At 40.2% G+C, this 14,202-nt stretch overlaps 1 protein-coding gene across 3 annotated transcripts in view; it reads right to left on the bottom strand.

Moving 5' to 3' along the window:
- Nucleotides 1-14,202, bottom strand: part of LOC122552868 (acylphosphatase-2-like) — a 109,816-nt gene that overhangs the window by 79,632 nt on the left and 15,982 nt on the right. For all 3 annotated transcript variants that reach the window (XM_043695951.1, XM_043695952.1, XM_043695953.1), the window contains one exon: nt 10,777-10,886. In XM_043695951.1, coding sequence (XP_043551886.1) covers nt 10,777-10,886 — 110 coding nt within the window. The remainder of the gene's footprint in view (nt 1-10,776; nt 10,887-14,202) is intronic.

Here is a 14,202-nt window from a genome sequence, read left to right as displayed (position 1 = left end):
TTTCAGATTTTCAGCATCCACGGTATTTAAGAAAGGAGAACTTAGAGATGAGAACAGGGCAAGCAAAATAGATGGAACAATATGGAAGATATTGTGATTTTGATAAGATCTTAGGGCAGTAAATTAAGTACAAGGATATAATCATAAGAAAATGTAAGAGTTATTTAAAAAAGGGTGGACTGAAAATGAAGTGAGGATAAAAATGTCCTTAAATTCGGTTCAAATGTGTCTTGGGGTTAAATTCTGATATCAATAGATTTCTTTCAAATTTCATCTCTCAATAAATGTGAACATCAATGAAAAGGCCAGCATTTGTTGCTATTGTTAGTTAGTCTTGAGAAGGTGCTAGTGACTTGCTTTCTTAAGCCATTACAGTCCACAGTGCTGTTAGTGAGGGAGTTCCACTACTTTGAATCAACAACAGTGAAGATATGAGCCCAGGTCAGAACAATATGTGGTTTGGAACAGAATGTACAGGTTGTGGCATTCCCATGCGCCTGCCACTCTTGTTGACAGAGGTCATTGGTTTTGAAGATATTGTTGAAGGAGGCCTGATGTGTTGCTACAATCCATAATGTACAATATGTGCACTGCTGCCACTATGCTGGTGATGGAGGCGAGTGAATACTGAAGGTGGTGAATGGCGAGTTGATCAAGTGGGCTACTTTGTCCTGGATTGTGTTGAGCTTTCAGTTGTTGAATTGCACACAACCATCAAAATCAAGTATATCCCATTATCCCCTGATTTGTGATTTGCAGATGTTGATTAGGCTTTGGGAAATCAGGAAGAGTTACATACTTCAGAATTTTCAGCCTCTGAACTGCCCTGTAGCCACAGATTTGATATGCCGGAACCAGTTCAATCTTCTTGTCAACATTCACTACACTCTATCTATGACAATAACATACTTCCTGAGGCACAGAGATCAAAACTATGCATACTACTCCAGATGCAGTCTAATCAACTTTGATACAATTAAAGCCAGACTTTGTTACACCTGTACTCAAGTCCTCTTGCAATAAAGACTAACACTCTAGCTTTACTAACAGCCTGCTGCACCAGCCCGTTAGCCTTCAGCGACTTACTGACAAGGTCCCTTTGTACATCTATACTTTCCAATTTCTTGCCATTTAAGAAACACTCTGTACATCTGTTCCTTCTAACAAAGTGAATAACCTCACTTTTCCACATAAAATTCCATTTTCCATGTTCTTGCCCACTAACTAAGCCTATCCAAAACCTCCTGAAAACTCTTAACATCATCTTTACAATACGCATTCCTACGAAGCTTTGCGCCATTGGTAATTCTGGAAATATTAGACTTGGTTTCCATGTTAGGGTAGTATTTCTGGAAACTTAAGCATGTCTTCTAAAGATCAGTTTGTAGATGAGGAACAGCAAAAGGTCAAGGAATATCATTTAGGATAAACAAAAGATTATGGTTCAGAGGTGGGAAGATAAATCAATGTTGAAGCACTCGATGACTAGATCGGCATAAGTGGAGTCAAAAAGGGTGGCACTGGAAAAGCACAGTAGGTCAGGCAGCATCCTAGGAGCAGGAGAGTAGACATTTCAGGCAACAGCCCTTCATTGGCTTATGCCCAAAACGTCAACTCTCCTGCTCCTCAGATGATGCCGAACCTGTTGTACTTTTCGACTCTGACTCCACAGCATCTGAGGTCCTCACTTTCTCCTAGGCATAAGTGGAACCAAGCAAAATATGTGGGGGTCAACAATGTCAAAGGAGCAGAGAGATCGAGATGAATTAGGAGAGAAGATTGCACTCCAGTCTCAGAGGAGTAACTTCAATTAGTGTCATTTCAGCTTTGAGGTAGGAGCAAAAACCTGACAGGAGAGATTTAAACAGAGTTTTGAGAATTATTACCAAGATTTAAGACAATTTACTCACACATTTTGGAGAGAATTGGGAGGTCAGAGGTGATTTAGGAGCTGATGTACACCACTCAGCCACTGAGTCTGCTCTGCCATTCAAAAAGATCTTGACTCATCTGTTGATCTTCTACTTCCTTTTCCTGGTTTGACCCATAACCCTAATTCCCTCAAATGATTAAAAATCTTTCTATCTCAGCCATGAATATACTTAATGACCCAGCCTCTGCAACTCTCACTACACACAGAAGAAATTTCTCCTTGTCTCTTACATCTACCCTGTCAAGTACTTTCAGAATCTTGCATGATTCAATAAAGTCCCTCTCACTCTTATAAACACCAATGAATATAGGCCCAATCTACTTAACCTCTCCTCATAAGAGTTCCTCCATACCCAGGATCAACCAGACAGCCTTTTATGGATAGCCTCTTGTGCCAATATATCTTTCCTTGGGTAAACAAATCAAAACTGTTCACAATGTTCCAGTTATGGATTTAATTTGATTTTTGTCATGTGTACCAAGGTCTTTTGTGCTTTACAGGCAGATTTTTAATAAAGAAAATGCATCAGGATTACAGAACAGAGTGCAGGACACAATGTTACAGCTGCCAAGAGGGTGCAGAGAGGAAGATCAACAATAACATTAAAGAGATCCATTCAAAAGTTTGATAACAGCGAGGAAGAAGCTGTTCTTGAATCTGTTCGTACGTGCAAAAAACTTTTATACCTTTTGCCTGACAGAAAAGGGTGGAAGAGTATAACTGGGTTGGGAGGAGTCTGGTGCTTAGCATAATTTCAGCGAGACCTCCTTATTTTTATACTCCGTTCTCTTTGAAATAAAGTCCAACATTTCATTAGCTTTCTCTATTACCTGTTAAATTATATTTTGAAATTCATGCACAAGGACTCCCAAATTTCTCTGTGCTATAGACTTCTGCATTTTTTCTCATTTAAATAATGTTCAACTCCTCTATGCTTCCTGCCAAAGTTTATAACCACACATTTCCCACATTATATTCCACCTGCCAAGTTTTTGTCCACTGGCTTAGCCTGCCGATATCTCTTTGCAGACTCTTCATCAGCACATGCCTTCCCATCTATTTTTCAAATATCTGCAAACTTGACTGTAATACATTCACTTTACTCATCCAAGTCTTTCTAAGTAAATAATTGCAGCCCCAGCATTGATCCCTGTGGTACTCCACTAGTTGCAGGTTGCCACTCTGAAACTGCCGCCCTTTATCCCAACTCTGTTTTCGATTGATTAGGTGGACGTGGGTACTGCAGATTATAATCAAGATTATAATGGTGCTGGAAAAGCACAGCAGGTCAGCCAGCATTCGAGGAACAGGAAGATCGACATTTCGGGCAAAATCCGTTCATCAGGAATGAGGCTGGGAGCCTCAGGGGTTGTGGTGAAAGGGTTAAAATTGTGTCCCAATACATGTGTGAATCTAACCGAAAATGGAAGGTGTCGCTTAGTCCCGTGTGAATCTTATTATACACCTTCCCGTGTGAATCTTCCTATCTGTATGTAACCAGAATGGAATGTGTTTTTTAGCCTTGCTCTGCTGTTCACATGCATGTTTATATCTGGACAAGAGTATATCAGCTGGAAAAGTCTCCAGTTCGGTAGAGTCTGCTCCGGGGTTACGTTTAACCGCCGAGCGTGGGTTGTTGGCAACCGCTCTACGAGAACTGACGGCTCCCAGTTCCGGTAACACGTAGAGGGTGAGAGTGCAATAGGTGGATGGAGGTGGGGGTAAAGGTGATAGGTCAGAGAGGAGAGTGGAGCGGGTAGGTGGGAAGGAAGATTCACAGGTGGGACAGGTCATGAGGATGGTGCTGAACTGGAAAGTTGAACTGGGGTAAGGTGGGAGGGGGGAAGGGAAATGAGGAAACTGGTGAAGTCCAGATTGATGCCATAGGTTGAAGGGTCCCGAGGTGGAAGATGAGGCGTTCTTCCTCCAGGTGTCAGGTGGTGAGGGAGTGGTAATCGAGAAGGCCCAGGACCTGCATTTCAATTGATTAGCCAATCCTATAAAGCAAGAGCGATATTTTAACTAACACTTTTTGAAAATTCAAATATATTACATCCATTGCTTCCGCTTTACCTATCCTGCTTGTTGCTTCTTCAAAGAATTCTAATAACTTTGTCAGACATGATTTACCCTTCATGAACTATGCTGACTCTGCTTGACTATACAGTATTATGCTTCTCTAAATGCTCTGCTATTAGATCTTTTCTCACAGATTGTTCCATCTTCCCAATAACAGATTTTAAGCTAACTGGCCAATATTACTTGTGAGTTTACATCCAAAGCTTATCTTCTCCCTCTAGATTACTTTTGGACACCTTTTATTATAGAGTCATAGAATCATGCAGCACAGAAACAGATCCTTCAGTCCAACTCATCCATGCCAACCAAGTTTCCCAAACTAACCTAATCCCACTTATCTCTGTTTGGTCCATATCCCTCTGAACTTTTCCTATTCATTTAACTGTCCAAATGTCTTTTACGTTTTGCAAGTGTACCAGCATCTACTACTTCCTCTGGCAGTTCATTCCACATACAAACCACCCAGCGTGAAAAGATTGCCCCTCACGTCCCTTTGAACTCTTTCTCCTCTCACCTTAAACCTATGTTCCCTAGTTTTGAACTCCCCTACCCTAGGGAAAAGATCTTTGTTATTCATCATACTTATGCCCCTCATGACTTTAAAACCCTCTATACAGTTACTTCTCAACCTCCTACGGTCCAGGGAAACTAGCCCCAGTCTATTCCGCCTCTCCTTGTAACTCAAACCCTCCAGTCCCATCAACATCCTGATAAATCTTTTCTGAACCCTCTTCAACTTTCCCACAGGGCGACCAGAACTGCACACAGTACTCCAAAAATGGCCTCACCAACAACCTCAATATGAATTCCTAAACTCAATGCTCTGAGCAATGAAGGCTAGCATGCTAAATGCCTTCTTGGCCACACAGTCTACCTGTGATGCAATAATCCTCAGGCTTACCACTAATCTTTCCCACATTATACATTTTGGCTTTCAAGGCTGATAGTCCTTGAAGCAATCCAAACATATGGAGTTAAATGACAAAACCTGTTGTGCACAGAGGTATTCAAGTATTCAGCTTTGGGGCTTGAGGGAGTGAATGTGTGACCACATCAAGAGGAAAGACAGCCAGGCTTTACTGAAGACAAGGATGTCAAAGGTAGAGGTGAATAAATGATTAAGCAGATCAACATCTGCATGAGTAAACTGGTAAAGTGTAGGTATTTACAAGTATGAATATGTAATTGCCCTATTTCTAGATTCTCCCAGAAGAGGAACGATCCAGTCCAAATGCATCTGGTCAAGTCTCCTCAGATCGTATATGTTTCAATTACGTGGCCTCTGACTCTTCTGTCTAGTCTTTATTCATAAAGCAACTTTATTATTGGTGTACTCCATAACAACATGTTATATATTATGTTTGTTCTTGCATTCAAGGCACCTTAATAAGCTGCAAACTAATTAAGCAAGCACATCAATTGTTATCAAATTTTAACTGCAATTATGATACAAAATAGGGATTATTAATTGACCAACTCATAAACTTTGAATTTTGGGTTTGATAGAAAAAATAGCTAGAAATGAGCTAGGAAATGTAAAAATTGCCTCAAAAATAGCCAACCTCTCTGGAAGATACAAAGAAATATCTAATGGCTGGGACTCACTCCCATTTCTAGAAAAGGTTCTCGTAGTAATTACCTAGACAGTAAAAATTAATCATCTTGAATAAATAGCTCACAATGAGGCCTTCAAAAGTCTCTGCATTGGTTCAAGGCTTCTTGACTACAAGTATTGCTGGAACAAAACTTAAATTTGATACTTTTTGGGCAACTGTGTTTGAAACCCCACCCCACTTACATCAAAGGATAACAGGGGAATTCTGACAATGGACCTTCAAAACACTTTGTAAAAATAGACTGCCTCTATTATGAGCCTACAGATAGGTTTACACCCATACAAACCTATCACAATCTCACAAAGACATTACAAATGCCAAGTTCTGAACATTTACACAATGAACGTCACAACAGACCTACACTTTGCAAGGAGATTCCAAGAGCATTTTTAATTAATCAAAAATAATCTGCTGTCTCTATTTTCTGTCTCTGAAAAAGTTGACAACTGATGCTACAGAAATGGCTACAGCAAAAACTTAAGGGACTGAGAATTTCCAATAATTACAACATTCACTACAACTGACTGCTAAACCAGCTAATCAACATGAGCCTCAGGTTAAAAGCTTATATTTAAAAGACAAGGAGCTCTAAATGATATATTCTTTGCATACTTCCTTTTTAACTTTGTACATGGCACATTAGCACCCTCATCTGGAATTATATATAGCAAACACAATTTAAACTGAATATGGAGTAAATGTATTGCTGATAGATAATGTGTCTGAATCAATTACATTCTGTAAATAACTACAAATTTAATTAAATATTGAGATAAAATTAAAATAATCCAAAATTGACAGGATAAAAAAAGTAAGGGAGTACATGATGAATGGTAGGACCTGATGGAGCACAAGGATTAGAGGGACTTTAGTGTACATGTAGACTGGTCCCTTAAAGGCATCTGGCCAAGAGGATAAAGTTGTTAAGAGACACATGGAATATTTGCTTTTATTTGCCAAGGCATAGAGTTTAAGAGCAGGGAGGTTATGCTGAAACTGGATAAAATGTTAGTTAGGCCACAGCTAGAGTATTGTATGCACTTCTAGAATCCACATTATTAGAGAAATGTGATAATACTGTAGAGGGTACAGAGAATATTTACCAGGATCATGCCTGGTCTGGAGAGTTTTAGTTACAAAAAGAGATTAGGCTGACTAGGGTTATTTTCCTCAGAGTGGAAGAGATTGAAAGGGGACAAGAATGAAATGTATAAAATTATGAGGGGATTATAAAATTTGAGGAGATGCAAGGAAAATGTTTTTTACCTAGAGGGTGATGAGAATCTGGAACTCATTACTTGTAAGGGTGGCAGAGATAGAAACACTCATAACACTTAGGGAGTATTTAGATGTGTACTTACTATGTCAACACATACAAGGCTATGGGCCAAGATCTAGAAAGTAGGACTAGAATAGTTAGGTAGCTGTTTGTGACCAGGGCAGATGTGATGGGCCAAAGGGCCTTTTTCTGTGCTGTAGATCTCTATGACTCTAACTGTGTCTGTCAGTCTACATATGTAAGTGGGAAGTTTGGGTTTGAATCATGCACATTAGATTACCTTGTTGTTTAGCTTTGCTCTCAAGTTACAGTATTGATAATAAACTGTTAACTTTTTTGTTTAAGCTGTAAATGTGATGCCTGATGTCTATTATCCTTCACTTCTAGTTAGGAACAATTGGACAATTTTGAGGGTCATCAAATGTTTTAATTTCACTGTTCTGTGAATCCACTGCTAGCAAATCTGATTTGGTCTGTCTCATTATCCCTGTGTCGTAACATCAGAAAAATTACAGAATGTCAGTGACCTCTAGAGGTCAAAACAAGTAGTAGATTAATTGTATCTGCTTGTCAGACTCAAGAAGAGTCATAGAGACATACAGCATGGAAACAGACCCTTCGGTCTAACAGGGCCAAAACGACTAGATATCCTAAACAAATCTAGTCTCATTTGCCAGCACATGGCCCATATCCCTCTCAATCCTTCCTATTCATAGACCCATCTTGACGCCTTTGAAAATATTGTAATTGAACCAGCTTCCACCACTTCCTCTGGCAGCTCATCCCATACATGCACCAGCCTATCCGTGAAAACGTTGCCCCTGAGGTCCCTTTTAACTCTTTCCCCTGTCATCCTAATCCTACATTTTCTTGTTCTGGACTCCCCCACGCCAGAGAAAAGATCTTGTCTATTTACCCTGTCCATGCCCCTCATGATTTTATAAATCTCTATAAGGTCACCCCTCAGCCTCAGAAGCTCCAGGGAAAATAGCCCCAGCCTATTCAGCATTTCCCTATTGCTCAAACCCTTGAATCCTGGCAACATGCTTGTAAATCTTTTCTCAACTCTTTCATGTTTCACAACATCCTTCCAATAGGAGGGAGACCAGAATTGCACACGGTATTCCAAAAGTGGCCTAACCAATGTCCCGTACAGCCACATGACCTCCCGACTCCTATAAAACTGACCAATAAAGGAATACCAAACGCCTTCTTCACTATCCTATCGACCTGTGACTCCACTTTTAAGGAGCTATGAACCTGCACTCCAAGGTCTCTTTGTTCAGCAACATTCCCCAGGACCTTATCATTAAGTGTATAAGTCCTGCCCTGATTTGCCTTACTATAATGCAGCACCTCACATTTATTTAAATTAAACTCCATTTGTCACTTCCCAATAGACTAAAAAATTGAAAAACCCAGTTTAATGATTTAATCACAAGTGAAAACCACTAAGCCATGGGTGGTTAGACTAATCCTCAGTAATAGAAGTGGGTGGCTGTGGTCACTGATTAGAAGTTGGCTTTTCTGCTGTTTTTTATGCTGCCTGCTGTTTTTTATGATTTGCTGCATGCTGTTGACGCTAACCTTGTTGTTCTTGGCTACAATAATCAGTAGAGACCTGAAATTGTGAAAGCTTGCTACTTACTTAGAGGTAGTCTGTTTTTCTTTACGGGAGATACATTGTACCCCAAAAACTCTTTGACAGGAATTGTTTGAAAACTGAATCAGTGTTGTGTTCCATTTTACAGAATGCCAGAATGCAGTGACAGAGATGTACTAATGTTGACGTGAAAAGCACTCCAGGCATTGGTGTGAGAGAAGAAACTTCCTGTTTCAGCAACAGAGGTGGCAGCCCTCAAGGCATATGCAAATAGACACACAGAAAAAGTAGCAGCAAGGAGTGCATCACTGTGAGGAGTACATCCACAAAAACCATCGAAACAGCATGGGAAAACATTTACTCATCTGTCACATGTCATCACAGTGTTTCCAATCATAAAGCACATCAAAACTACATCTCTATGCTCAACTCACTAACCACCATCCACCTACTGACAATATCAAGCAATCTTGTACTACACCCTCAGATATTTAGAATTGTTGCTTGCTCCACCAACAACTCTTTAATTCTGGCTGCTATTCAACCATGATAACTACATCACCCATACATACTGCAGGAAATTCACTGATACACTTCCCTCTCCTTTGCAGAAGGTGGAGCATAACCAAAGGCAGCAAGAAACTGGAGAAAGGCATAAGTACTGACACATTCTAACCCCGGAGGAGGAAATAATGCTGCCATCATGAGAATAGTCATTGCTCAGCCATGGCAATTGGTAGTGCGTGAGGGTTCAATAATGAGGATCTCTTCATTCCTAATCCATCGTTCCAGCTGCCAGTTCTCTTCCATCCTATATTTTAAACTACAACACTGTTTCACCTTCACCCAAAATGCAAACAAAGACCAGGAGTAGGCTATTCAACTCCTTGAGCTTGCTTTGCCACTCAAAAGTATCATGACCGAGTTGACTTTAACCTCAAATCTATATTCCTACCTACGCTGGCAACCTTTCATCCCCTTGCTCAATAAAAATCTATCTCTGCCTTAAAATATTTAAAGAACTCTTGAACCTTTTGAAAAGGTGATGGAAGCAACAGCAGTGATAATCAACCTCTGAGTTTTAAAACTGTGGCCCAGTTCTACAGTCTTCCATTAAAGGAAACACCCTTTCCACAGCTACCCTGTCAAGACCCCTCAGGATCTTAAATAAAAACAAAAAGCGCTGTAGTAACTCAATAGGTCTGGCAGTATCTGGAGAGAGAAAGAACAGTTAATATTTTGAGTCCAAAACCTTCTTTAGAACCCTCAGGATCTGTATTTTCAATCAAGTTATTTCTTCCTTTTCTAAACCCCAGTGGGTACAAGCCTGCCTGTCCGATCTTTTCCTGTAAGGCTATCCACTCATTCCAGATATTAGTCTGATAAACCTTCTCTAAATGTTTCCAGTGCATTATATTGTTCCATAAATACAGTCACAAATACTTAGCAGTACTCCAGATGTGGTCTCAAAAGTGCCATGTACAATTGAAACATGACCATAATTTGATCTTATGCTCACAGCCTTTGTACATTTTGGAGGATAGGAAAGAGGAAATATCACTGTTCACATAATTTTGGACTTTAAAAATATCAGCTGCCAAATCATAAGCTAACTTAAAAGTTCGTCTGCTCCTTTATTTTCAAAAGTCCAAATTCCAAAACTGATGATAATGTATTATCCATATTTGTCACACTATGCTCCTGAGAAGGGGTTCTCCGATTACAGCTGACATTGCTGATAGAAGAGCAATTCAGTTAGAAGTGACCATATTCCAATTCTGATCAGTTCCTGGTACAAAGTCAGGCAGATGGTCCAACAAAGCATGGGAGGCCACCCACACTGAGTATACTCCCTTCTCATAGAGTTTTTTAAAAAACGTTTTCCCATCACATTGATATTTCTTGTAAATTATGCCGGCGAGTGCAAAACAAAAAGGTTTGTCAAAATATGTCTTTTTCAAAGATTTTCAATATTGAACAAGCAAAAGTGACCGATGACTACAACTTGTTTAACCAAGCAAGTCTATACTCAACTTTCAACACAAGAAAGAATTTTGTTTAAAAATCTTAGCTCCCTGTAATAATGTTCAAACAATATGAAGAGAAGTTAAACAAATACAGACAACATAAAATTCACACTAACATTTTTCAAAATGCTCTTTGTGCTTGGAGATCAATTCTTTTTATAGTCGTCATTATGATACTTTTGGCAAAACAAATATTTCATTAATTTGCAATAAATATATAAATAGAATGAAATACTTACATTGAGTTCACAAGTTCCTCTTTCCCTTGCACTTGTCCCTCTACAGTTCCCCTCCTAGTATTTCGAACCCATCCCACCACTCCAAGTTTTCTAGCCTGATCCTCTGTGTACTGAAATAAAATTAATCAATTAAAACTGTGTTCAATTGCTTTTAATTTGGATCATCTGGTTACTGTACATAGGTTTCTAAAAAAATACAGTTTGAAACTACATTGCTGTTTTGAAGCAAAGCCTACCATTTGATCTGCAATGGTGTGAACTGAATACCCCTGTATACAAATATTAATAGCTACATCAGGGTAGAATTAGAACCTTTCCATTTGAAAGAATAAAAAAAAAGAGATTGAGAGAAAAATACAACTTTATATTGTGGTTTTCATGACTACCATATGTTTCAAAGCATGTTATAATACTTACAATACTTATTGAATTGTAGTCATTGTTGTTACTATAGGAAATGTAGAAGCTAATTTGCACGAAGCAAACTCACAAACAAATAACAGTATGGGTTTCTTTTTTAAAAAAACATTTACCAATCAGTCAGATACCTAAAAACATCTTTTAATAATTTAGTGCTTTTATGTTATGATTTTCAATAGTTTAAAAAGTAAAATAATTATGCAATATACTGCCATTCAAGAGTGCTGCAGCTTGTGTGCCACATATTTGCACCATTGCGAAATAGATATCCTTGCTTAATGATGATGTAATCTATTCTATGCAGGTCATGCCCACAGCAGCCAACATATGCAGAGTACTCTCAAAGTCACTTGTCCTTTTTTATTATCCTTTGAAAACTTATACAATATGAATGCACAATAAGATCTTGTAACAATCATTATCAATGACAGAATCGTTTCCAGAATGCATTGCAGGCTTTAGAAGCTATAGTACTGAAAGCTGAATTTTAAATCATCTCATTACATGAAGCATTTTAAGAGGGTTTTTTTTTCACCTGAGGTAAGGTTTGGTGTCCTCCTTCAAGTGAAATAATTATTTAACCTCTCTTCTTGTTCAATCCACAACACAAAGCTGTCCACAAATATTAATTTATTACGACCAGGCCGAAGGGTGGCTGATGTGAAATCAAAGATTTATTTGATTTAGTAAAAATCTTCCTGAGGTTACATATTCCAGAATGATACAGTACAGAAGGATCACATTCAGCCTATTTAGAGACTGCCAATTCTTTGAAACAGCTGTCCGATTATTCTCACACTCTTTCTACACAGTCCTATACATTTTCCACGTAAATATTTATCTAGTTCAATTTTTTTTGAAGGTCACTATTAAACCTCATTCCACCACCCTTTCAATTCATACATTCCTGATGATAATTCCACCACACTGCATCAGATTTTTTCATGTTACATGCAGAAATACTATAAATTATTTTAAATCTATGTTAATTGTGCACCCTTCAGAATTGTTTCCATATCTTTTAATACATTCCTTACTTCATCTGCCATGTGACTACATCTTTTACCAATCTTTATCCTCCTGAAGTCTGTTGCTATCCCCCGATTGAGCAAAGTGGAAAATCTGGAGTAGCACTGAACAGAAAGCTTCCTGTTTATCCAGAGGATTCAAGATCACTTGTGTTATCCTCATCTGTTTGGTACTGCAGTCAAATCTCTGAACTAAACTGCTCAATTTGCAGCACAAGAGATGCTAATCTATGTTACTGACTTAGAATTCTCATTGGGACATGATTAAAAAAAAGAAATTGTACAATCTAGCTATTGCTTAATTATTACTAATTAATTACTGAATTAATCGGCCACTTGTGGCACATTGTTAGTGTCCCTACCCCTGGCACAGGGAGGCCTGGGTTCATACCACTTGATCCAGAGGTGTATAAAACATCTCTGAATAGGTTGATTAGAAAAACAGGCTCATCTGCAGATTTGGTAATGGCCCGTTTAGCATTAATAAAGTTAGTATTGAGACAAAAAAACTCCAGATGCTCGAATCCCCACTTCACCACCTTGCCCTCACCACCCCCTGTATCTGCAGCGCTCCCCCCGCCTCCACACCCTGTTCTGAAGAAGAGATGCAGCTGAAACTTCCCATCGCTCTCAGCCTTCCATGGGGGCCGTTCCTCCGACAGTCATTGGTTCACACCACCCCTGCCACCGGGCCCCCAGCTGCCTTCCCCCCGCACCAGGAAGGGTGCAATGCCTGCTGGTTCACCACCCCTCTCGCCTCCAACTGGAGTCCCGGGCTATCCTTCCAGGTGGGGTTCACCTGACTCTCTTCCATTGCATTGGGTGCTCCTGGTGTGGTCTTCTCTGCAGTCGGGGAGACCAGGCATGTACTTGAAGGGCGGCTCACCAAGTGTCGCAGCCGGGTCTGCAGGGCCAACCAGTCCTCACTGTCGGCACCCATTTCAGTTCCCCCAACTTCTCCCTTTCAGGCGTGACTATCCTTGGCCTCCTCCATTGCCAGGACGGGCTGCAGCGCCTATTGGGGGGGGGGGAAAGAGGGCACCCTACCTTCTGCCTGGGCACCCTGCAGCCCGTGTGACCCAGCTTTGAGTTCTCCAGTTTCAGGTGGCCTCCCTCCCCCTCACTGCCACTGTATTCATTCCTCCCATTGACCAATGAGGTCATACCCTCTACCTGCCTCCACCTATAGCCATTTCACCAGCCTGCCCTCTCACCCCCTATATCTGTAGCTCCCCTCTCACCCACCCCAAGTCCTGAAGAAGGGTTACACCCGAAACATCAACTTATTCACCTCCTGATGCTGCCTGGCTTGTTGTCTTCTTCTAGCATTATAAAATTGGCACACAACCAATCATGATAAGTAAAACCACACAGGATTGCCTCAATGACATCTTCTAACAATTTAACAGTTTGTGTTGGCGAAGTTGCAGCAATGGATTAAGAGTGCTGCAATGTCCTTTTCCAACTCATCGGTCTTAAGATCACATCTTGAGGAGGCCACTGATCTGTGATGGTTACTAGGTTTGATCAGTGGCAGATATTGGTATTATTCCGCTACTGTAGCATGAAGGCTCTTCACCAATACTAGCAGTCATGTCTTCAGTGGGCAACTGTTGACCCTGAAGATCTATCACTAAAGGCATATTAGGGTTGGAACAGCAATGCTATCTAGGACAGTTGAAGTAGGCATGCATCATAACTACACCGAGGAATTTAGAGTCACATCCGCACAATGCACTTTTTGTCGGTTACCGACCAGTTGAACGTTGATGGAGTTGACTGTCTTCTATGAAAGCCTCTGGGTGGTCCCAAAGACCTTGATGGCCACACACATATAAGTGGGGAATCCAATGACGGCCTTGAAGCTGATGACCTCTCTGCCTGCCAGGACTGGTCTGGAAATGCATAGTTAGCAGCCCTCTTAATTAAGATATTGGTCAACTCCTTGATTTAGCAATGAACTATTCATTAGGAGATC

The sequence above is a fragment of the Chiloscyllium plagiosum genome, chromosome 9 (genome assembly GCF_004010195.1).
Source record: "Chiloscyllium plagiosum isolate BGI_BamShark_2017 chromosome 9, ASM401019v2, whole genome shotgun sequence".
Classification (NCBI taxonomy): Eukaryota; Metazoa; Chordata; class Chondrichthyes; order Orectolobiformes; family Hemiscylliidae; genus Chiloscyllium; species Chiloscyllium plagiosum.
The sequence above is the reverse complement of the archived record's forward strand: the minus strand, read 5'-3'. Positions and strand labels throughout refer to the sequence as shown.